This window comes from Malus sylvestris, chromosome 8 (assembly GCF_916048215.2).
Source record: "Malus sylvestris chromosome 8, drMalSylv7.2, whole genome shotgun sequence".
NCBI lineage: Eukaryota > Viridiplantae > Streptophyta > Magnoliopsida > Rosales > Rosaceae > Malus > Malus sylvestris.
In genome coordinates this window covers 28,515,628-28,541,164 of record NC_062267.1, presented here as the reverse complement: position 1 = coordinate 28,541,164, position 25,537 = coordinate 28,515,628, and the positions used below count along the sequence as shown (strand labels likewise).

Below are 25,537 nucleotides of genomic sequence, written 5' to 3'. Positions count from 1 at the left end.
GCTACCTAGGCCGATTTTTAGAACACTGATATTTTTATTATCTCATAATTAAATGTTTCTTAATCTGATTAATGAGTACTACCATTTGGCCTTGCCACGTGGTACTACAGTACTACTCTATAATTTCTCCGCGGTCTCATCAGGGGAAATATGCATGGCTTGGATCAGTGAAGTGATTTGATGGAGATAAACTTGTTTTTTTTTTTCTGGTGACGTGATAAGTTTTTGATTGGGGGATAGGCTTTAGCCTATGGCATAGATCAATTCTACTGGTTTGAGTTGCAGCTGAACTCAGATGAGGATTCTTTTTAGATTTTTTTTTTTAGGGATTTAGAGATACTTACATCATTAAAAAAGATTTCTGACTGCACGATATACGATGAACGGCTAGGACGTGGAGATCCTTAGGATCCCAACAATTTGGATCTATAGGATCCCTACAATTTGGATCCAGATGGGATCTAAATCTGTTGAACTCTACAAAATTGTCAGGTCGTGCTAAGGTGAAAATATGTTTTATAAATAAAGAAGCAACAAGAAGTTAAGATCCCCTCTAGACCAACACACAAAACTGCCTTGCGTAAACTCTCGCTCTATGCAAAACCTCTCACACATCTTGAGATTTTTATTTTACCCTTTTAACACCAATATACCTTGAGTTTGGATAAACAACACTGTGTTGGCAATTGGCAACATCTTTAGTTTGGATAAACAGCACTGGAGCTGTAGAATAAGCCTATTGAAGAGCATCTTCAGTTTGGATAAACAACATTTCTTCGCGACCGACTGGTTATCTATCCAAATCTCGATCAGTAAGGATTTGTTGAGTCCTTGTTGGAAAAAGTCATCTTATTAGCCTTCTCAATGAAGTAAGGTGTTACCACGACGTTTGGCACACTGAAGGCCGAACTTAGTATATGATAGGATACTCACAAGTGCATTTCAGAGTTCGGCACTTAAATAGTTGAATCATATTTACAATCAAGACACATATCTCAAAATACTTGTGGCTCTACAGTTCGGTATCAATTCACCATCGCTGAACCCAGTGCCCACGATTCGTGAAATTTGCAGAACTAACAACCTTGTCTTCAGGCTGTACAACTCGAAGGTTGAGACGTGTTCCTTCTTCAGCCGCAGTCACAAGATTCAGAAGTCATCAGCACCACAACGCCACATCAACATTCATTCACTCCCCGCCCAAGCTCGACCGACAATTTGGCAAGCCCTGTAATCAACCGATGGATGTAGTTAGCTTATTAACTATTCGGCATGTGCGTCATGTAGGCTAAATAGTTTTTAAGGTCAACATCGGGATTCTCTCATCTCCATCATCACAACAAATCTCTCTATCATCAATAAGATTGTGTCAATAATGGAAAGTTGGCTATTTCATATCTTGTTGTGTAATCCATTCAATTGTAATCAACCATTATACCGATGTATCTTAGATATTGTGTAATTGGGAATGAAATAAATCATACAAGAATATTTTTCTACACACTAAAAAGTAGATGCCTTCTTTAGTTATGATATGTACGTAATATACCGGCAATCTCCTTGGGTAGACGAACTTGAAAAATATGGTCTAATTGCTATATTAAATCACATAGAAAATTAAGAAATAATTCATGCAATTATATATCAAAATTAATGCATGCGCATGAGTAATCAATGTTAAATGAACATGACATAATGGATTTGAAAAATGTGGAAATATTGTTGAGGCAAGTGTTAGACACTCTATCATTAAGACAAGTTTACACCCAACTATGATGCTCATGGTTGATCGGCTCTTGTCTCCCAAGATACAACGACCACGTCCTTATAATAGTAGCACTCCAAACACTACTAGAATTTTGGCTAAAAGCCACCATTTTCATTGGTGTCTATTGTCAAGTGTGGACACTTTCATTGGTGGCAAACCTAAATGGCCACCAAGCAGCCACTAAACTAGAGAACATGGCCTATGTAGAGGACTCTATTGTAACAATGGCTACCAATATTGCATTGGTGTCATCTGCAAACAATGCCACCCTAATTCACATTGGTGGCAAAGTTGCAAAATAATATTAAAAAAAAAAAGATTCCTCCGGGGGCACCCAGATTTGAATAGGAATATTTCCTCTTTTTTTTGGGTGAGGAAACAAATTGTAATATCTTTGATATAAGAATATAACACAAATTTGCATAACTGATCTTTTATACAATTTTGAACAAATGTTGGGACTCAAACTTTGAAAAGTGTTTGAACACTCTGTTTCCAAAGAGCTTAATCATGTCATGCAAATCTCTCTCTGGCGATCAAACCATTATCTCTGCAGGTGGGATGTTTGAGCTAGGTTTCTTCAAACTAGGTCAGGTTTCAAACTACTATATAGGTATATGGTACTCCAAGCAAGTAGTATCTAAAAGGACTGTTGTTTGGGTAACAAATAGGGAAATACCAGTCAAACTAAACAACAAAAAATTAGAGAGAATTGAAGCAAAGAAATACCCAAAAAATTACATTCACATATCCCAAAACAATATACAAAAAATGGAACAAAAATCAGGAAGAAGATGAACAAATCGAAGAAAAACTCTGCTGCACCGAATAAAATCAAAGGCAAGTCCTAATCGCCAAATTTCGAGCGCAAAGAGTTGATCACTAGAAAGAAATACAAAAACACATTATTACTGAAGTTTTACTTGCAGCTCATTAGCATAGGACTATGCAGATGGCTCTTGATTTTTACACAAATATGGAGGTCACCAAGATTACCAACCAGATTCTTAAAAGAATTTTGATTTGTTAGCATAACTACCTGCTAACCAAATCTTGAGCATATTGATAAACCAGAAATTTAAACACGTAAGCGGCCAGATTGTAAGCACGAGACTTCCATACCTCAAACCGAAGGCGGCATGCTATCTAGTAGTCCAAACCTTGATCCTTGATAAATTGAACTTCCTTCTTTGATCTAGCAATCCAAAAATAGAAAAATTAGGCATCATGTCGTATCAATATAACACCCCCATGATAACACTAAGAGAAAGCTATGGTGAAAAGAAGAGAAGAACTAGAGAGCTTTTGAAGAGAGAGCGAGAGAGTGTGTAGAGAGAAACTATTATTTCATTATATCTCAATTATTACATCATACATCCTTATAAATACAATCAGACATAACTAACTTCTAGAATCTCCAATACAATTGTGACACCTGGCAGTGTAAAACAATACTAACTTTTATTCTAACATTCCCCCTCAATTTTATGCTGGGCATTCCCAAGCATAAGATTGGTGCAATGAGAATTAAACAATGGAAAACATAGACCCTTGGTAAGAATATCAGCAAACTGTTCTGAGGAATTAACAAACTGCAACAGAATTGTGCCTTGTTGCACTCTTTCCCACACAAAATGACAGTCAATCTCTATGTGTTTAGCCTTAGAATGTAAAATGAGATTAGTTGCTAAGGCCATAGCTGATATATTGTCACAGTGGAGCAATGGAGTTGTTGCAGAAGATAGAAATAGGTCCTTGAGTAACTGTTGAATCCACACATCCTCAACAGTATGATGTTTCTTAGAACTCCAAGAAATCGGATTATCACCTAAAAATACAACAAAACCAGTGGTTAACCTTCTGTCATTAGGATCCCCAGCCCAATCAGCATCTGTGTAAGCTCGTATATCCAGATTACCAGGTCTAAAGCATAAATCGAGAGTCATAGATCCTTTGAGATACCTCAAGATTCATTTCACAGCAACAAAATGACTTTCAAAAGGAGAATGCATAAACTGGTATACCTAATTGACTGAGTAGGCTATATCAGGTCGAGTGAAAGTCAAGTACTGTAAGGCTCCAACTATACTTCTGTAAAGACCTGGATCATGAAATGGAGGACTACCATGATTTAAGAGCTTTTGGTGAGGATGACAGTGAGTGGTACAAGGCTTACTATCAAACATATATGCCTTATGCAGCAAGTCCTTGATATACTTAGACTGATGAACTAGCAATCCCTAAGGTTGATACTCAATCTGTAACCCAAGAAAATAGTGTAAGACCTGTAAGTCTTTCATATCGAATTCACTGGTTAATTGATTAATCACATACTGAACAAGAGAATCATCATCTCCATTGAGTATAATGTCATCAACATATAACAGCAACACAACAAGAGAATGACCATCACTCTTGACATATAAAGAAAGATCGGGATATGAAGCTTTGAACCTTAAACTGAGAAGGAATCTAGAAAATCTTTCATTCCAAGCTTGGGGAGCTTGTTTGAGGCCATACAAAGACCTTTCTAATTTGCATACAAAATCTGGATGATCCTTGTTAACAAACCCTTGTGGTTGAGACATGTATACTTCCTCATCTAGAAAGCCATGCAAAAAAGCGTTTTTCACATCTAGCTGCTTAAGTTTCCAGCCCTTTGTTGCAACCAATGACAACATCAACCGAATTGTTGTAGGCTTAACCACAGGGCTAAAAGTCTCATAGTAATCGAGACCAGCTTCTTGAGAAAATCCCTTGGCCACTAAACGAGCCTTATACCTGGCAACCGATCCATCAGGATGTCTTTTCACTTTATATATCCATTTACAACCCACCAAGTTCTTATGAAGTAGGAGAGGAACTAGTGTCCACGTTTTCTGTTTAAAAATTGCCTTAATCTCTTCTGCCATTGCTTGTTGCCACTGAGAGGATTTAGCAGCAACTCAAAAAGATTGAGGTTCCTTGTCCAGAGATGAATCTGCTTGAATAGAAGCAGAAAAAGCCTTCTTTTAAAAAATTCCAGACTTGGACCTGGTTTGCATTGGATGAGTATTAAGACTGATCATAGATACTTGTTGCAAATCTGGAGCCTGAGAACTAGTTACATCAGGATGATTTTCAGATGGCATCAAGAAAGATGGAGACTCTGAAGTAGAAACACCTCCAGTAGGACCAAGATCACCATTTGATTGGGAACATGACTGAGTAACAGGTATCAGAGAAGATGACATGTGTGGAAATGGTATGGGAATAATGAGAGGATGATGAAATGTAGTAGGATGAGTTATGGTAGCTGGAAGTGACTTAGAAGATATAGCATGACTAGAAAATGAAGAAGACATCCCATGTTCACTAGGAAAAACAGTTTCATCAAACAAAACATGCCTGGAAAACAATTAACTTGTTATCCCTTATAGTATAGCATACATACCCCTTATATTGAGCAACATGTCCCAAGAAAATACACTGAGTAGTCTTAGGATCAAGTTTATGATGTCTATAAGGTTTTAAGGAAGGGTAACAAGTACAACCAAAAACCTTTAAATGATCAACTGGAGGTGGAGATTTATACAACATTTCGAATGGAGATTGCATATGTAAGACAGAAGTAGGCAGTCTATTAATAAGATAGATAGCTGTGGCACATGCATGAAACCATAACTTAGATGAAAGGAAGGCTTTTTGAAGTAATGTAACAACAGTTTCAACAAGATGCCTATTCTTTCTTTCAGCTAAACCATTCTGTTCAGGGGTGTATGGACAAGATTTTTTATGAACAATGCCTTTGGTTGTGATAAAGTTTTGAAAAAGAGTACTAACATATTCACCTCCACCATCACTTTGCAAAACTTTAATATTTGCAGAAAAGTAGTTGTGAACATAAGCATGAAATCAGACAAATATCTCAAAGACATCAGCTTTATTATTCATGGGGAAAATCCATGTATATCATGTACATTCATCAATAAACGACACATAGTAGCTATACCCTTCTATAGACTTAGTAGGAGAGGGACCCCATACATCTGTGTGAATGACTTCAAAAGGAACAAGAGACTTTGAAGCCATTATAGGAAAAGACAACTTGGTGAACTTGCCTTGTAAACAAGCAGTACAAGTTTGAGGTGGTGAATTACAAGGGAAATTAATGGCTGACTTACTAAGAGCTACTTGAGTTACAGAATTGGTGGGATGACCCAATCTACAATGCCAAAGAGAAGCATTTATTTTCTGTCCAAGAAATGCTGCAGGATTTGTCTTTGGTGATTTGAGAATAGGAAGTGGGTAGACAGCTTGGTTTCTCAGTCTTTGATATAAAATCATGTTGGTGACCTTGTCCTGTATACACACAGAAAACTCATCAACAATACACCTACAATTGTTGTCTTTGCATAATTGATACATAGACAGTAAGTGTTGTGATAGTTGTGGAACATGTAACACAAATTTTAACTCAAGTGTATGAGAATGAGTAGATAAACTAGCTTGACCAATGTGTGAAATTTGTAAACCTTCACCATTAGCACCAGTCACAGTCTCTAAGGAAGCATATGGAGTAGTAACTTGCAGATTAGAGAGATCGGATGTCATATGATTAGTTGCTCTAGAGTCCAGCAACCAATACTCTTGTTGTGGGGCTGTTGGAGAGAAATTGGTTCTGGCAGTAAAAGCAACAGGTGAATTCTGTTGAGAATATATCACCCTATTAGAAAACTGAGATTAAAACATCATAGTAGGAGGCTGCACTTGAGAAGGAAAAGAATTTGGAGACTGAAGATGTAGCTGTAACTGTGAAGGAGTAAAAGGATATGAATGTTGCTGAAACATCATAAGAGATGGGAAGAAAGTCTGAGACATAGGCACAGTCATAGATGCAAGATTGTTCTTGTCAAAACAAGTGGCAGCTGTGTGTCCCTTTCTGTGACAGATTTGGCAGCCATTCTGAAAGCAGTTTAAAGCGACATGTCCCTTCTTATCACATATTTGGAAAACAAGTAGTGGTTGAAAAGATTCACCTGAAACCATTTGATTTCCAGGATTTTGAAACTGTGACTGAGACTGGAATGGAGGTTGTGCAAAATTTGGATATCCAGAAGGTTGTTGATAACCAGCATGGAACCTCTTCCCTTTACCCTTAGATCTATAGTTATTCCCCCTAAAATTGTTATAAGTTCCAGAACCAGTTTGAGAAACAAAAGCAACAGGACCTTGGGAAGAAGGAAATGGTAATTGTTGAAATTAAGCCATTGGTGACAATGAGGAACCATGAGATCCAAGATCAAAGCTGCCAATATGTGAGTTAGAGTTGGAAGAGCCATCAATTTCATAAGTTGGATCATAAGTATTGGCAAACATAGCTGCCATTAAAGATGGTGGTTTAAGAACTTCTTCCAAAGTAGACTCTTCGGCCTTGAGCTGAGACCTATGCTCTTTCAATGTAACCAAACTCTTTCTGTCCTGAATCACAAACTTAATGGTATTGTATTCTGTAGGTAATCCTCGTAAAGCCACAATGACAATATCCTCATCAGAAATCACAACACCAGCAATAGCTAATTGATCCCTACACTCTTTAATTCTCTGCAAATAAGCATCAATGGATTCTGGCCCTTTCTTAATGTTCTGTAGATCAATCTTCATTTGAACAATGCTAGTGCGAGTCATATGAGCAAATCTTTCTTTCAAACTATTCCACATATCACTAGAGCTTTGACATTCAATAACACAAGATAATGCAGCAGTAGAGAGTGTTGCAGTGATCAAGGTCATAAGAGCTTTATCATGGATTTTCCAAACTTTATAAGCATCAGTCAGTGGAGAAGTATTAACAACCGACTCATCATCAGATTCCAATTCAGTATATTTCTAAGGACATGGAATGGATCCATCAATAAACCCCATAATTTCATTCCCTTCTAGTAACAATGATATCTGAAAATTCCAAGTAACATAATTTGAATAATCCAATTTCACGGTAACTGTGTTTCCAACACTAGGTATAAGCGAAGAAATTGGAGATTGTGTAAGGGCTAATTGTGAAGTGGTAACCATAATGCACCAACAGAGATCAACAATTCAACAATGAAATTAACTTTCAAGAACCACAAAATCTGTCGTCCACAGTACGCAATCAACGAACACAACTCATTTACTCAAGAAATAAACAGAAGCACAACGAATCACGCAGCAAGAATTGCCCAAAAATCAACAATTTGATTGACACAGAACTATCAATAAACAATACTAAGTAGCAAGAATTGAGAGAAAACACCTCAATTGTACCACCACGGCTGAACAAATTGTGAAGCAGTAGCAATTGCAAAGATCGACGAACAGAGCAATAATCTCCGACGACAGAATCAAACAATCGACAAAAAGAAATTCCACCGACTTAGGGTTTTGTTTTTTTTGAGTAATCGACACTTGACCGGAATCACTAACAACCAGCAAACAGCCACCAATATCGGTCACCGGAACGATGAAGATGAGCGGAAGCACATGAATCGTTAAGCAATGGTGTAAACCATGGCTGGCTAAGATACCATGATAACACTAAGAGAAAGCTATGGTGAAAGGCAGAGAAGAACTAGAGAGCTTTGAAGAGAGAGAGAGAGAGTGTAGAGAGAGAAACTATTATTTCATTATATCTCAATTATTACATCATACATCCTTATAAATACAATCACGCATAACTAACTTCTAGAATCTCCAATACAATTGTGACACCTGGCAGTGTAAAACAATACTAACTTTTATTCTAACACCCTATACGTACACACACATACCAAAACAGCCTACATTCAGATTTGCATCATATCCTACTTCTAACTCTCTGGGGAATTTTTACAAACACCTAATAGGCAAGATTTGCTTCAATATAAAAGAAATCTGATTTAGTCAGTGATCTCAATTGCATGTATATCTGAACGACCATGCTTGTTAGTTAGTCATGTTATAAGATGTATTTAACACTTACCAAGCGGTTCTAAAACAACATCCTACATACATATTATGTTGCCAAACTCTGAATCAAGACTGAACTTTCCTACTTTGGTAATGTAATCTCCTAGTCTAGTTATGATTTGGTTCCTGTATTTTGACCTGAAAACAATTTTGGTCCCCTAGAAGTTGCCAATGGCTCCCGAATCGTAACTGGAAAAAAACTCAGACACAACTATGAAAAATTAAAACTCGAGGCACCAAAGCGTGAGAACAAAGAAACCAAAATAGTTAAATTTACCTTTTTATATCATACATACCATTAAAAATTTGTTTAGAGATAAAAATGGTAGTCATAGTAGAGAATCCAACCTGACCAAAGAAAGTGGATTTCCTCACTTTCTAGTGCTATTATATTTACCGTGCTTGAGACTACAAAAGCTTTATAAAAGCAGCTGCTTCTTTTTTACCATCAAAAGTATTGCAAAAGCAGATCCTGGGAATTTTTAAAAAAATTCCAAGCAAGAGATAAAATGTAATAGTTGTGGTTAAGGAGAAAATCACCTTGTTCACCTTAATTTTTTTAGAAGAACCCTCTTCACCTTAGTTTCGCCCACAACCTTCCAAGGCTTCCATTCTTCTCGGCCCAGGTTGGAAACAACCTTGATTCACCTTCCTCGTCTCCAATCTTCGACATGCATATAGAAAATGGAATTAAAATTTGAAATCTAGAATCGATCCAAAAATTGAAAGTTTTTATTTTGAGAAATCACTTACACTAGGGAACAGCCATGAGGAGATGATCATTTTTACCTCTTGGTTGAGGTCAAATTCAGGCAGACTTCGCCGGAAATTGGTCGGAATACCCACGGTCACCGTTTCTTAGATCTGAAATTGAGAAAATTCAGCTACAAATTTGGAGAAACTAACTTGAGGGTTGGAAAGAGGAAGGGAAGAGAATTCTGGAGGTATAGTTTGACGCTGGTTGGTGACCGGAGGACGGAGCCGCTGCTGCATGAAAGAGAAGAGGGAGAGAGAGGATACGGGAGGGAGGAGCTTAGAATGAATGGGGAAGCAAGCGGAGGGAATGAAGGGGAGGAGTTGGACTTTTGTGAAGGGGAGAGAGGTTTAATGGTTTTTTTATTTGTTTTATTTGTTTTATTTTATTTTTTGGACAAAGGGTAAAATTTATTATCAACAAACACAAGTACAACAAAGGCCCAAAACAAGTTATACACAAACAAAAAGGGGCCACACACAAACAAAAGGCAAAGCCCCAAGCCCAACCTTGGAGTACAACACACACAAACAAACAACATAGAAAAAACCTAAAAAACTAGTCTTCTAAAAGCTGGAGACGCCGAAACCGACACCGGAGAGCCACCCAACAAGCGTCATGATTAGCCTCCAATCACGATCACTTAAGATCACACCACCAAAAACCCTATAAATGATGAAGACAAAAGCCACAACTTTCTCAAAGTACCAACAAGAACCTTCGTCAGGAGAACAAGGAAGCACGCAGGGAGAACCCACGAGCAATAACGTCGGCAAGGGTGAACTACGGGAAAGACCAACAACAATCAACAAGGGTGGTGGTGCTGCGAACACCCGATCTAAAGCTCTACACACCCTCCCAAAGATTCGCGATAGATCGCGGTAAACTGAGACGGTAACCAACCGGAATTGAGGATAGAGGTAAGGGTGAAAGATGGGGGATAGATGGTAGGCCAAGATGATGCAGTAGATGGAGGGGGTGGGTCAAAGAGGGGGAAATGGTCAAAGAGGATGTAGGAAACGGGGGATTGGAGGTTTGGTCTAAAAAAGGTGAGATCAAAAGTAAAAGGAGAAAGGATAGAAGCATATCGTGAAAGTGGCAGAGAATGAGGAAAACATACAGGCAACAAAAAAAGCTAAAACCCAACAAACCACAGAAACAAAGCACACATGAAAAACAAAGGACTGGCACCGACCCTAACCAAAGCTAGGGCCGGCGCCGACGCAAATCAAAGAGAGCAAAAGACCATTCACACAACAGTGAGAAAGACTCTCACAGGGGAGAGAATAGCTCTCAATTTTTATTTGTTGTATTGGTGTTCAATAAATTGTATTGGTGCCCAGTTAATCACAAATGCACAAAAAAAGTATTTTTAAGAATAAAAGTTATTTAACAGACACCAATGGTTGGTGTCTAAATTTTGAAGGCCACCGATATCAGTGGCATCCAACTATAAAGACACCAAAAAAAAACTAAGAGTGCTTGCTTTATGTCTATGGACACCAATTGCAAATGGTGTGTAAACATCGGTATCCTATAGCCATAATTCTAGTAGTGAAATCACAAGGCTCCATGAACCACAATTCTGTTGAAACCCTCTCATATGGCGACACGCCCTGATCTCGATATCCCCAAATACTAGGATAGGCACGTGCTGGCCGGCACCCGAGGATGACGAAGCTATGTTTAACATGCATGCAAGTTATAAAGAAGAAATGAACAAAAATAAAATAAGGAAAAAAATTAGTATATGGTCCCTAGTTTCTAATGTTTATTAACTAAGACCTTATTAGTTTTTAGATTTTGATCAAAGTCCCTAGTATTAATATATTAATGAATTTTATGTAAGTTACATAATTTTTATAATAAAAATTAGTAATTGATTTAGAGTTTTAATACTCACACCCTTATTAAACTCCTAATTAATTTTCAATTCAGACATTTCCAAAATATAAAAAATAAAATTAGAATAAGTTTGTAACCATTAACTTTTTATAAAAAAAAAAATGCATTTCTTAACTATACTAATTTGTCATATGAAAAATGTACCTTTTTTTTAACTTATATGAGCACATTCTATTTCGTTGATTTGAGAATGTATCCATGTCAAGCTTAATAAAAGAAATTTGATAATGTTATTAAGCCTTTTTTTTGTGTTTTTGAAAAATGTACCCATATTTTGGTACAATAATTGTTTAGTTAGCTTTGAAGAACGTGCCCCTGTGTGTGTATATACACACATGCGCAATATATTGGAGAGTATAATTCATCTTTAATATTTTTACTTTCATAAATTAAGGAAAATTAATAAAAAGGGCTCGAAAACTTTGAGTTTTAACGATAAGGACAAAATAAAGAGTAAAGTGAATAGTACAATGATTGACTTTTTAGTGTAAAAATATGATTTTTCGTTAAAGTGAACAGAACCGCGGTCTTTTCATTAAAACTCCCTATAAATTATGGGTTTTATTTAAAATCTCATTAATATAAATAACTTTAATTTAAGAATATAATAACCTACATAGAAATATATTATTACATTAATGTCAGGGACTTCGATCAAAAATAAAAAAATGCAAAGGTTTCAATCAAAGAATATTGGTAGTTAGAGACTGCATCCAAAGTGTCCCTAAATTTAAATATAATGAAAATGTGTGAATCCGGGAATGTGTTCAGAACATACATCTAATCAAGAATAGTGCAAAAGGAATATTACGAAATAAATGTGATTACAAAGAAAGTGAATCCTACACCGAGGACTTGAAGATACCGATGTGGGAGTACCTTGACATTGGGATCGTATGCCTCGATTCTACCTGAAGGGGGTGCAAAACAAAACGTGACATGACCAAAGTTTAAAATAATAATAATAATAATAATAATAATAATAATAATAATAATAAATCATTTGAAATATTCTTTGCGTCCACTTTTACTAAACTTTTTCAGGAACTCTCCTAAGCTTATTTCGATGCCCCGAGCTGTTTTTGACATCTATTTAGTGAAATTCCAAAGTTTTAATGTAGTTGACCGTTGACTTTTTACGAAATTTGCCCGGGACTCCTCTTAGGATACTTCAACGCCCTGATCCAAATTTGCACTCTGTTTTCCCAAATTTAAAAGTTTTAGTTGAGTTTTACTAATGGGTCCCAATATTATGCTTAGGTGCGATTACTATTGGAGACTCCGGCTTTCCTAGTTCAAACGGCTGCGACCTCACAAGTATCTGTGAGTGACCCTCTTCTGAAAATGCATAATTTTTATCAAATGCTAGTATTGCATTCATGAAAAGCATGATTTCCTGATTTTATGTTTCATGAAATATATTTATAATTTATCGAATTTACGTTTTACGAAACGTTACGAATTATTGGATTTACGCCTTATGAAATATTACGGATTTATATGAATTTATGATTTCACATGATTGATTTATTATGGTTTATGATGATGATTTGAGCTAGAACGCTCCTATGGATTTATGATATGATGTTTGAGCTTTTGAGCTCCGAGGATTTGATATGAAAATTTTTATTTATGTTTTTTGTACTTATTAGCGGGTAATCATACAACTCATAAACACAACATGAGTATGTATCTATTTATGACCATAGGACACAGTTTGATGAGTAGTGAGATATTTATGACATACGCCTAGCTTCATTGGCGAAACTAGTGTCGGACAGCTTCACTAGCCACAGCTAGTGTCCGTGTGTTATGTATATTTCTTCTATGGCGTAACCTAGAGTCGTACAGTTTCACCTTCGGGTAATGGGACCTATCATGTTTCTTCACCGGTGTAACCTCGTGTTGTACAGCTTCACCCTCGGGGTGATGGTTGGGCCTTCGGCGACTATGTAATGCCCCGCCAATATATTTCAGAATTTACATTTAGTGGTAAGCCAAAAATGTCATAGTTACCCTTTATGTTAATAACCATTCTAACATTTCTCAACTTGATGATTTTCCACTAAAATTCGATCTCATTTATTTTATGGATGCATCTAACTTCTCGTTAGACTGCCTACGTACCCTTTAGAGAGATCAAGTCAATCGTATTTCACAATTCACAAATGTAGATCAATGGCAATAAAATGAAATAACAATTCAATATAAATCACCTATATTATAGTCACTTGTAGGTAAATCAAGCCACCCGTCGTCGCAATGAGCCCACTAAGCTTCATGAAATGTCAACAACACTCTAAGATAAACGGCACGCCAGAAACTCGGTTTAGTTGACTATAAAAAGTCACCCGTCGATCAAGATCAAGTATAGGGTTCACAACCCTAGAAATTTAAACCGGATGATCCGCCAATCAGATTTATAATCCGTAACTTATCAACATCCACATTATGCTTGTAGAACAACATACTAAAATTTCATTACGTTCCAACGGTTGGATCTCCGCTAATTGCAAATTTAAGTGGCGGTTTTTATCAAAATCATAGTCATACGACGAGATTTCATAAATCGAACGCCACATATGGAATCAGGGTATCCAAATTAATCTAGGAAGAGCAGGTAGGGTCTTGGCCCACGCGCTGCCGCACATGGAGGCCGGCCGTCCTGACTCGCCGGAAAATTCAACTATTTCCAAAAATTACCAAATTTTACAGGCATGTAGATCTCAATTAGGGGAGTAATTTTTATACCTGGGCCGAGAAATCGCCCATGAACCGCCTGAACCCTAGAATTGGGTGTGCTTCGATTCCACCTCCATATTCGCTCCAATGCCTCCACCACTTGGGCTTTGTTCCTGAGGTTGTGTGGAGTTGGTTGGTGGTGGTGGTGGAGAGAGTTAGCTTCAGATTTTGGTGATTCCGAGCCGAGCACTCGACACACCCATGGTGCTATTTTTTTCCAAATCAAGATCTAATTAACTAGGGTTTATGGTGTAACGGGGAGATGAGAGGTCAAGGATAAATTTTCAGGTAGTGAATCAACGCAATTCACCAGAAATTGCCCAGAGAAATGATCAAATTTGGTTGTGGTACTCAGTCGAGTCGCGCAAGTCAAGGGGAACCGGGTTTTCCCCCTCATTTGCCCTCTAGCAGCTTCCAGACTCCTTTTTTTTTTTTTTTTTTTTAAAAAAAAAACCTCTAATATCTTCGTTTCAACTTCAATTCACAAACGATTTTTGCTTACGTTTTCGTAGGGTCGAGCTCTATCCAAATATATCAAGAAATACAATTAAATATATACGAGGATAAAATACGTCCTCCTATAATTACGTTAAACCAACTAGTGCATTTTCATCTTTTTCCCTTATCGATAAATTTTTACAACATAAATTATAATAATTTCTGGTAACAAAATTTTAAAATCTCCCAATTAAATTTCCATAACCATAAATAGATTTAATTTCTATTTTTCCCCACATATTCATAATTATGAATATCAAATTCATATACTTAAATTTTTCAAGGTATTACAGACTATGATACCCCTAATTGAGTACATAGTTATATGATTTACGAGCTTTTACAGATTTGCCTTCGGGTGACTATATAACCATTATTCAACATTGTTTTGTACATACATGGTCTACGATGGTTTTATGGCATATTAGAGTTTCAGAAAACCCTACTATGTAGTATTTATATGGTGTTTTCAGAACAGGGGGTTAGTATGTTCAAAAAGAAATAAATTTATTATTATTATTATTAACAACTTTAGTCCACTCATGTTTTGTTTTGAGCCCTTTTCAGGACTTAGGATTGAGGCGTACGATCACGACGTCAAGGCACTCCCGCATTGGTATCTTCGAGTCCTCTCGAGGTAGGACCCACTTTCTTTGTAATCACATTTATTTCTTAAATTCCTTTCTCACTATTCTTGATTAGATATATGCTCTGAACACGTTCCCGTATCCACACATTTTCATATATATTTAAATTCACTTATTTTACTTATGTTTGTTTCTTCTTTATAACTTGCATGCATTTAAAAATGGCTTCATCACCATCGGGTATCGGTCAGCACGTGCATATCCTGTTATTTGGGGATATCGGGGTCGGGGCTTGTCATATGGACTAAATGAGTCTCTTTAATATTTAGTGCACTCTATGTATGATTATGTAAATAATGAAAATTATTTATGTTTATAGGGACTTTCCTATTTATAGATTTTGAGATACTTCTTTGGAAAGCATGACTATTCATGAAGAGTCAAAAGTTGTAATTCTTCATTTGAATAGACACATTTTTCTACCAAAGGTCTCCACTTCTAATTTCCATTCAATTAATAAATTTAATTTAATAATATTATTATTAAATTTTCCAAGCATACTGACACAAACTTTCGATGGTTTGAAAAATGTGACTACGAAAATTTATCAGTTGTAAAATACTAAATAAACAACTTAGAGCTCACAAGGAGCATGAAGTCAGCAGATGTGTTCAATTCCTGATAAACATGCTTAGCACTGACTTAGTATGGGTGAGAACGCTTTGGTTTGATTTACTTCCATCCCAAAAAATTGAAAATTAAAATAAAAAGTTAACTAGTTCGGTTCAAATTCAGCTTACTTTGATCAATTTTGTCCGATTTGGTGAAGAGATAAGAAGGGAACAGATAAAACATATGAAAAAAAAGAAAAAGAAAAGGGGAAGAGAAGAGCAAGGGAAAAGAGACAAGAGATCTACCAAATATTTACGGTAAATTAGACAAAAATCAGATATTGGAATTTATAATTACACAAAAGAAGAAAAAGAAACGTCATTTAAACACTCAAAATTGGTGTCAAGCTATAGTTTAGACAAGATGACTCACATTTCACATCTATTTGAGAGTGTGTCAACAACGTGATCAATATTGTAAATGGAAATCCCCTAGTGTGACTGTGTCAAAAGAGAAATTAATTTATCTGGGTCACAGAAAACAAAAGCCTACAAACAAAGAGATACAACTAGGCAAGAAAACATCACCTTTAAGTTTTGTGAGTGAAAACAGATGAGCTAACTATCTTGGAATCTCTCCCCCTCCAATTTTCATCCATTTTCCTCCTCTTCTCTTACATTTTCATTGTATTTCTCTCTTTATAAAGAAAGCAACACAAGATGTTGACCTAACTTAATTGTGGTTGTTCAAATAGGAGGGGAAAGGGGAGAGAGTCCTAATCCCTTAGAAAATGGCCTCTATTTTATTGTTATGCATTCCATCTAGTTGTGAAAGTTGTTTGGAGATTTGCTTAAACCGATAAATGTTAGAGAATTGAGTTGCGCATCGGAGGTATGACAAAATAATGTATTAATAAGAGAATTTTTACAGCAAATATCATTGAAGACTTTTGTGATAAAATCCAACATCTAATAATAAATGGTTAAATTGAAATAATATCGACCCTATTTGTGATGGACCGTGATAAGATTTATGAATAAACACGTTCAAATATGTTTTTCACGTTGTCAGATTTTTTTAGTGAAGGATGTGGTTGATATTTTATGGACTAAAGTTATAGTATTAATAAGAAGTTCTGGTTTGGGTCAATTAAAAACTCACAATATTATTAGTATTACATAAATCGTATTCAACCAAATACGCTGATACACATAAACCACACAAAATTCACATACCAAACGCATATATTATTTGTACACTTGTCAACCACTTTCTCACGTTTTTAATATATTGAAATGGGTCAATCCGGATAGGACGCTGGGACATTAATCCAGCACTTAGATTAAACCTAATTCTGGGCTAAATGCTATTTTTTAAGTTTTATTTCTCTCAAACCCAACTCAACCCAACTCATGCTAAATGTGTGGGCTAAAAGCTAAAACCTAAAAAAAAAGTCTGATTTAGCCCAGGATTAGTAGGGCTGACCCACTATATATGTGTATTTTATTTAATTTTATATTTATAAAGTCATTGAATCTAACTGTTAAGATCTAATTTGATGAAATTCAACGGTAAAAAAAAAATTTAACGGCTAAAGTAATTAAAAAAAATATTTTATGTATTTCATATTTTTTTCATAGTGATGAACTAGTTTCATGGTGTCGGTTTGTGATTTTTCAATATTTGTCAGAATATAAATATTTTTAAGTTAAAATGTTCATAAAATTAAATCATGATAGTCTACATAATTTTTTTTCTTTTAAAAAAGTTACTTTAAGAAAAAAAAATTAGCCTAAATTTATTCTTTAATAATCTGTGTAAATCTTAAAACAATTAAGCCAAGATTATCGAACTTTATGATTTTCACATACAAATAATTTCCGGAAATACATTAAACAACCAAGCGTACATTGATCCATGACAATGAACGCTATGAGATCCCAAACGGATTCTGTCAGCGGCGGAGGAAATAGGTGTTCTCTCTCTTGCCTCTATTTGCACGTGAAAACCCTAATTGTGTTTTTCTATCAAGTGCATATTAGATGGGTATATGCAATGTAGATAAGTGAGGCAGAGAGAGGACCTGTTTCCATTTAAAGCCCATAATCAATTACCACCCATCACAGTAATTTGATAGGAAACATTTCTCATAATTTGACCAATAGGATTATTTACAAATGATAATATCCGTTAAACCCTACATATCATATGGACCGTGTCATATGGACTACTTTAGAATATTAAAATATTCTTACATTCTCCCACTTGGTCCATAGTGACACATGTTCCTTTTCAGGTTTAAAAAATAAACATTAAGCGCGCAGTAAAGTTCAAAATAATCCTTACTATCAATTGGTTAACATAATTACTGATCTTAAGCAATTCACTAGTGTGAGTCATGGCGGTTGTACATCAACGAGCGACGTAGTCCCTTCCATGCACCACAACACTAGCAATTACCTAAAACAGTCTGTTAGTGAGAAATACATATATAGGTCCGATAATGTCTTTGTCAGAGACATTCCTGTTATCATTCATCTGATCTCATAAATGTATACATATAATGGAAAACAGGAAATACCATAAACATGTTCAATTATCGAGCTCAGAGTGTCAAGCACAATACTGTCATTAAACAAATTCTCATAAACAAAAAAAAAAAAAAATGACAATCATCATGGACTACAACCAAGACCCATTCTTTCAACATGATCATTAAATGCCTTCGGCCCCAGTCTCTTTGTCAAGGGATCTGTGATCATAAGCATTGTGCTTATGTGCTCAATAGACACTATTTGTTTCTGAACCTCCTCCTTAAGAGTCAAGTATTTTATATCCATGTGTTTAGCACCATTAGAATACTTGTCATTCTTGTAGAAGAATACAGCAGCAGCATTGTCACAGAAAATTCTCAACGGCTTAGCAATGGAATCAATAACACCAAGCCTTGAGATAAAATTCTGTAACCATAATCCATGATTTGTAGCCTCAAAGCATGCTATAAATTCAGCTTCCATGGTGGATATAGCAATAGCATCTTGCTTTGTACTCTTCCAGGAAATTGCAACTCCAGCTAAGAGAAACAAGTAACCAAGAGTTGATCTTCTGCTACCAATACATCCAGCAAAATCTGAATCTGAATAACCAATAACTTCTAGGTTATTAGATTTTCTATACGTGAGCATATAGTCTTTAGTTCCTTGCAAATACCGCATCACTTTCTTTGCAGCTTTCCAGTGATCCATTCCTGGGTTGCTTTGGTATCTGCCTAACATCCCAATTGCAAAACTGATGTCTGGTCTGGTACAAGTTTGTGCATACATCAGACTTCCTACAACAGATGCATAAGGAATACTTTCCATTTGTGCACGCTCCAATTCATTTTGTGGGCATTGCATAAGGCTAAACTTATCCCCTTTCTGAATTGAAGCAACACTGGATGAACATTTTTCTATACCGAATCTCTCTAGAACTCTCTCAATATATGCTTTCTGAGACAAGCCTAACACTCCACGTGATCTATCTCGGAATATTTCAATTCCTATCACATAGGCCGCCTCACCCATATCTTTCATTTCAAAATTCTCCGAGAGAAACTGTTTGATCTCATGTAATAGACCAAGATCACTACTAGCAAGCAAAATGTCATCAACATACATAATTAGAAAGATAAACTTGCTCCCACTGACCTTCAGATATGTACATCGATCAGCGATGTTTGCTTTAAAACCGAAGGATACAATGATATTATCAAACTTAAGATACCATTGTCGTGAAGCTTGTTTAAGTTCATATATTGACTTCTTTAGTTTACAGACCATGTGTTCCTTTCCCTTTAATGCGAAGCCTTCAGGTTGATCCATGTAGACTTCTTCTTCCAAACTCCCATTCAAGAATGCCGTTTTCACATTCATTTGATGTAACTCTAAATCATAATGAGCTACTAATGCCATAATGATTCTAAAAGAGTCTTTCTTTGAAACTGGTGAGAAAGTCTCTTTGTAATCAACGCCTTCTTTCTAAGTAAAACCTTTGGCCACCAATCTGGCTTTATATCGTTCTATATTGCCATTAGAGTCGCGTTTGGTCTTAAAAACCCACTTACACCCAACTCTCTTACAACCTTTAGGCAATTCAACGAGATCCCAGACTTCATTTTTGTCCATTAATTTTAACTCATCATTCATGGCATCAATCCATTTACTAGAATCAATACGGTTAATGGCATGTGAAAACGAAGCCGGATCTTTATTTATTCCTATAACAACGTCAGACTCTTGTAGATATACCACATAACCATCTGAAATAGCACTTTTCCGTTCTCTTTGAGATCTCCTTAATGTTATTTCTTGTGGTTCTTCCACTACATTTTCATTTGTGATAATCTCATTCTAGAGCGGATGGTCATTAATTTGTTGTTCAACATTGTCTAACGGTTCAACATGTGTAGGAACAACAACTTGCTTAGAAATTATAGGTGTAGGAATCTGCACCCTTACTTCATTAATGACCAATTCTTTAGGTTTTTCGCTCCCACTGATTTCACCACTTTCAATGAATCTGGCATTGCCGGTTTCAACAATTCTCGTACTATGATTAGGATAGTAAAACCTATATCCTTTGGATTTTTCTGGGTAACCAATAAAGTAACCACTAATCGTTCTAAAATCCAACTTCTTTTCATGCAGATTATAAATTCTTATTTCTGCTGGGCATCCCCAAACATGCAGGTGCCTTAAACTAGGTTTCCTTCCTGTCCACAGTTCAAATGGTGTTTTTGGAACTGCCTTACTAGGAACCCAGGTTTAATAAGTATACAACAGTCCTAAGAGCATACATCCATAATGATATAGGCAAATATGCATTACTTAACATACTCCTAACCATGTCCATAAGAGTACGATTACGCATTTCAGCAACACCATTCTGCTGTGGCGTACCTGGCATAGTGTATTGGGCACATATGCCATGCTTTTCAAGGAGTTTTGCAAAAGGACCAGGACATTGTCCTGATTCATCATATTTTCCATAAAATTCACCACCTCTATCTGACCTGACAATCTTCACCTTTTTATCTAATTGTCTTTCAACTTCAGTAATGAACACCTGAAAGGCATTCACTGATTCAGACTTTTCTTTCAACAGATAAATATAGCCGTAACGTGAAAAATTGTCTATAAAGGTGATAAAATATTTTTCTCCGCTAAAAGATGGAGCATCAAAAGGTCCACATATGTCTGTATGAATTATTTCAAGAAGCTCTGAACTTCTTGTAGCTCCTTTCTTGGTTTGTTTGGTTTGTTTGCCCTTAATACAATCCACGCACACACCGAGATCAGTAAAATCTAGGTTTGGAAGAATCTCATTCTTTACTAATCTTTCTAACCTTTCTCTGGATATATGACCCAGTCGTTTATGCCACAAGAATGAAGAATTTTCATTGTTTAGGCTACGCTTAGTTCCAACATTATGATGCAAGGTCAAAAGTGTTTCAGCAAAACGATTATTGAGTTTTAAATTATACAGCTCACCTATTAGAATATCAGAACCAACAAAAGAGGTATTCTTATATAAACTGAAACATTCATTACCAAACTTTATAAAAAATCCATTACGGTCAAACTTCGAGACTGAAACCAAATTTCTGGAACAACTAGGAACATAAAGTGTCTGAAATAAATCCAAACAATATCCAGTATCCAAAATTAAACGAAAAGTTCCAACAGCTTCAACTGGAGCTTTGACTCGATTCCTCATGAAAATGAAATTTTCATTTGGATTTAAAGTGTGGGTCGTAAGGAATCCTTGCATCGAATTAGAAATATGAGTTGTAGCACCAGAGTCAACCCACCAAGTATTATAAGGAACTTCAGTTCAATATGATTCGAAACTTACATAAGCCAAAGGCTCACCTTTCTTTTCGAACCATTCCTTGAATTTCTGGCAATTCTTTTGATAATGCCCAGGCTTCCTCCAGATGCGACATAAAATCACTTTTATGTTCCTTATCATGAGCCTGAGTAGCATTAGCAGGTCCATTCACTTTGGGTGATCCTCTTTTCTTGCCCTTTCCAGGCTTTCTTCCAAATTTTCTTTCAGGTCCTTGACTTACTAAATGAACGGAATGTTCTCCTTGCTGCTTAAGCCTTTCCTCCTCTTGAACGAGTTTAGTGGCCAATTCATCAACATTCCATTTGTCCTTAATAGCATTATGGTTGATTTGAAATGGCCACATACTGAGGAGGCAAGGAGTTCAAAATAAATTGAACAAGAAAGGAGTCATCCACATTCATTCCAAGAGTCTTTAGCTTTGCTGCTATATTAGTCATTTCAAGGACATGCTCATGCATGCTTCGCATACTATCAAATTTCTTGGTGGTAAGCTCAGCCATTAATGTCCCAGTAAGAGACTTGTCAGCAGTCTTGAAACGAGTCTCAATATTTTTCAAGTATTCCTTAGCAGTTTCAGCTTGAGGAAGGCCAGTCTTTATGTTGCTCGTTATAGTCATTCGCATAAACATCATGCTCAATCTATTCGATCTCTCCCAGGCATTATAGAGAGATTTTTCCTCAGTGCTGCTTGTATTCGTAAGAGCAGCAGGTTTGTCAGTTCGGAGTGCTAAATCAAGATCCAGGACACCAAGGTGAAACTGAACTTGCTCACTCCAATCTGAGAAATTTGTTCCATTAAGTGAGGGAATAGATGGAGCAAGTGAATGAAGAGAAACAGGCACTGACACTGCAATTCAAAAGTGCTCACAACATTATTGCTTTGAGTAATAAAAAAAAACACGTGTAATAACAATAAGTGTATTATCATATTCTCCTTTGGGTAGATACTACAACAATACAAACAATAATCGATGCATAATACCTTATTGATAATTGTACATCTCTAATAAGACAGGTTTCATTATCTTTGGATATCCGAACAAATAAAAATGAAATATACGATTCTCAACACATTCATATCATCAATCATATGAGCAATTAGTCTACCTTTGGGTGACCCTTAAGAACTTATGACAAATGAAAAACATATTACTCATGTACAAACCTTTAAAACATAATAAGGTTTTGTTCGTTCATATGGATCATCCTACCATGAGTAATTGATTAATCATCATTTAATTTGAATCCATGTAATCTTTCTAGTTTAGCCACTTTGGTGACTTGCAAATAATTTCGTAAGACGAATTACAAATTAAATGAATGACGTTTATAATCGTAATGATCAGTCATAGGTATTCAAACTACTTTAACTAATTCCAACTAAAAGAATCGTCCAAATTACATCATAATTTCCATACCCAAATATGCAATTCGGCAAAAATTGTAATAAAACTAAGATTACAATTTCTTAATCCCAACATGCATAATCAATACACGCAAATAAAATACAATCATGTCTGCCTCAAAACAGCATACATTGCACCCTAATTAACCACCGATTCCGTTCTTGCAGATTTAAAAAATTATGCTGACAGTAAGCAACAGCATCATAATTAAAAATATTCTTGCCGAGTGCAATTTACAATATATAAAGAACATTCACAATTCAAAACAGCGATTAGGTTATTTCAAAATAGCACAGCGGATCATAATTTATTTCGAAACAAAACCCTAATCAAGTCGATTCAGTTAAAGTTCATAATCGTAATTGGAAAATCATGAGAGCTCTCAACCAGGCTCTGATACCACATGTAAATCTTAAAACAATTAAGCCAAGATCATCGAACTTCATGATTTTCACATACAAATAATTTCCGGAAATACATTAAACAACCAAGCGTACCTTGATCCATGACAACGAACGCTATGAGATCCCAAACGGATTCTGTCAGCGGCGGAGGAAATAGGTGTTCTCTCTCTTGCCTCTATTTGCACGTGAAAACCCTAATCGTGTTTTTCTATCAAGTGCATATTAGATGGGTATATGCAATATATATATATATATATATATATATATATATATATATATATATATATATATATATATATATATATATAAGTGAGGCAGAGAGAGGACTCGTTTCCATTTAAAGTCCATAATCAATTACCACCCATCACAGTAATTTGATAGGAAACATTTCTCTTAATTTGACCAATAGGATTATTTACAAATGATAATCTCCGTTAAACCCTACATATCATATGGACCGTGTCATATGAACCACTTTAGAATATTAAAATATTCTTACAATCTGGGGCTAAAATTTTAGGTCAGAAAGATTGAGGCAGAAAAACTGTTTATGGGCTAAAACCTAAATGTTCTGGGTTAAAAATGTTAGGTTTTAGCCCAAAGGTTAGAAATGGTCTCATAAGTGTTTACAACCTAAACAAAAGCAGATACTATACCGAAACTAATTAATTTTGTTGATTGGGCTTGATGGCATTCCTCACAACCAAAAATATAAAAAAGGTGTGAACAATTGGATTTTTTTTTTAGTGTATCCCTCCAATTGTATAAAAAAATGTTGTGTTTGCCCCATATTTCAAGCATATAAAAAAAGGAAAATTAATCAAAAAACTTGAAAACTTTGAGTTTTAACGATAAGTACAAAATAAAGGGTAAAGTTAATGGTATCAGGATTGACTTTTTAGTGTAAAAATGTAATTTTTCGTTAAAATAAATAGGGTAAAAGACTGTTTACTACCCTCATGTTTCGTGGTTTTCAACATTTAGTACATCAATTTTTTTTTCGTCTCAGAGTCATACCTAAAGTGTAAATTTTGGGACAGTCTCATACATCCGTTAGTCAAACTGTTAAATCTCCCGTTAACTGTGACGTGGCGCCCATATGGACAATAACTGGGCGCCACGTGGGTCCACGTGGATTTTTTTTTGTTAAAATAATTAATTAAATAAAAAAAAAAAAAACCCTATCGTCTTCCCCACCCCGACCCCCCCTCCCTTCTCTCTCCCTTCTCTTCTCTGCACCTACCCTCCCTTCTCTTCCTCTGTCTTTCGCCCTTTCTGAAAACTAAAACCCTAAATCAAAATCAAAATCAAAATCCAAAACTTCCGAATTCGATTCAACAGAGATATGGCGTGCGAGCGACGACGTTCGACAGAGATGGCGCTGACGGCTCTGATCTGGAAGAAGAGGTGGTTGTGGGTGAGTGCACACCCACCCATTCCCCTCTGTAGAAAAATCCGAGAACACCCTCCCTTCTTTCCGATTTCTTGGTGCACGACGGCAATAGTTTGACGATTCGAACACGACAGATCGGAAACCCGAGGAACCTGGAACCAGATATGCGGGTACGGGTAATGGTTTGGAGCCGAATAAACCAGTTGAACCAGCCGGTGGGGAGATCGGGTCGGACGAGCAGTCGAGTAATCCGGCGGTGGAGGATTCGATGGGCAGAGGGGCCGCTGTGTGGGGGGCAGTGGGGTAGTAGGAGGACGAGATCGGCGGTGGAGAAGCTGAACTGGGACTTCGGTTGCCGGGGTGATTACGGACTGCTGCGGTCATTACATTTTCGAATGCTAGATTTTAGAGGGTGGATTTCACTGAATCGGGATCCATGTTTCCTAGAAATTGAAAAGTTTTCAGATTTGGAGCTTGGATTGTAGTGTTCTTCAGTAATCAATGGGTTGATTATAAATCTGGGAATACATAGTAGATGCAATTGCTGCTTTTTTGGATTTTGCATAGGAAAAAGGTTCAATTCAAGAGCGAATCATCTTGACTTTTTTCT

General features: G+C 36.2%; 1 protein-coding gene and 2 long non-coding RNA genes across 4 annotated transcripts in view; all 3 read right to left on the bottom strand.

Moving 5' to 3' along the window:
* Positions 1-25,537, bottom strand: part of LOC126633012 (uncharacterized) — a 75,463-nt gene that overhangs the window by 40,727 nt on the left and 9,199 nt on the right. The window lies entirely within an intron of this gene.
* LOC126633009 (uncharacterized) lies at positions 2,495-10,535 on the bottom strand. Of its 2 annotated transcripts, none has more exons than XR_007626924.1 (3): positions 9,488-10,535; positions 9,284-9,398; positions 2,495-2,963 (listed from the first exon to the last, which is right to left on the bottom strand). It is a non-coding gene; the product is annotated as an uncharacterized LOC126633009 (long non-coding RNA). The 2 variants fall into 2 exon arrangements; XR_007626925.1 differs by having other exon boundaries at positions 9,313-9,398.
* Positions 21,396-23,765, bottom strand: LOC126633004 (uncharacterized). Its single transcript, XM_050303555.1, has 2 exons — positions 23,628-23,765; positions 21,396-22,571 (listed from the first exon to the last, which is right to left on the bottom strand). Exons 1-2 carry the CDS (start codon positions 23,635-23,637, stop codon positions 22,042-22,044), a joined length of 540 nt encoding a protein of 179 aa, XP_050159512.1. The 5' UTR covers positions 23,638-23,765; the 3' UTR covers positions 21,396-22,041.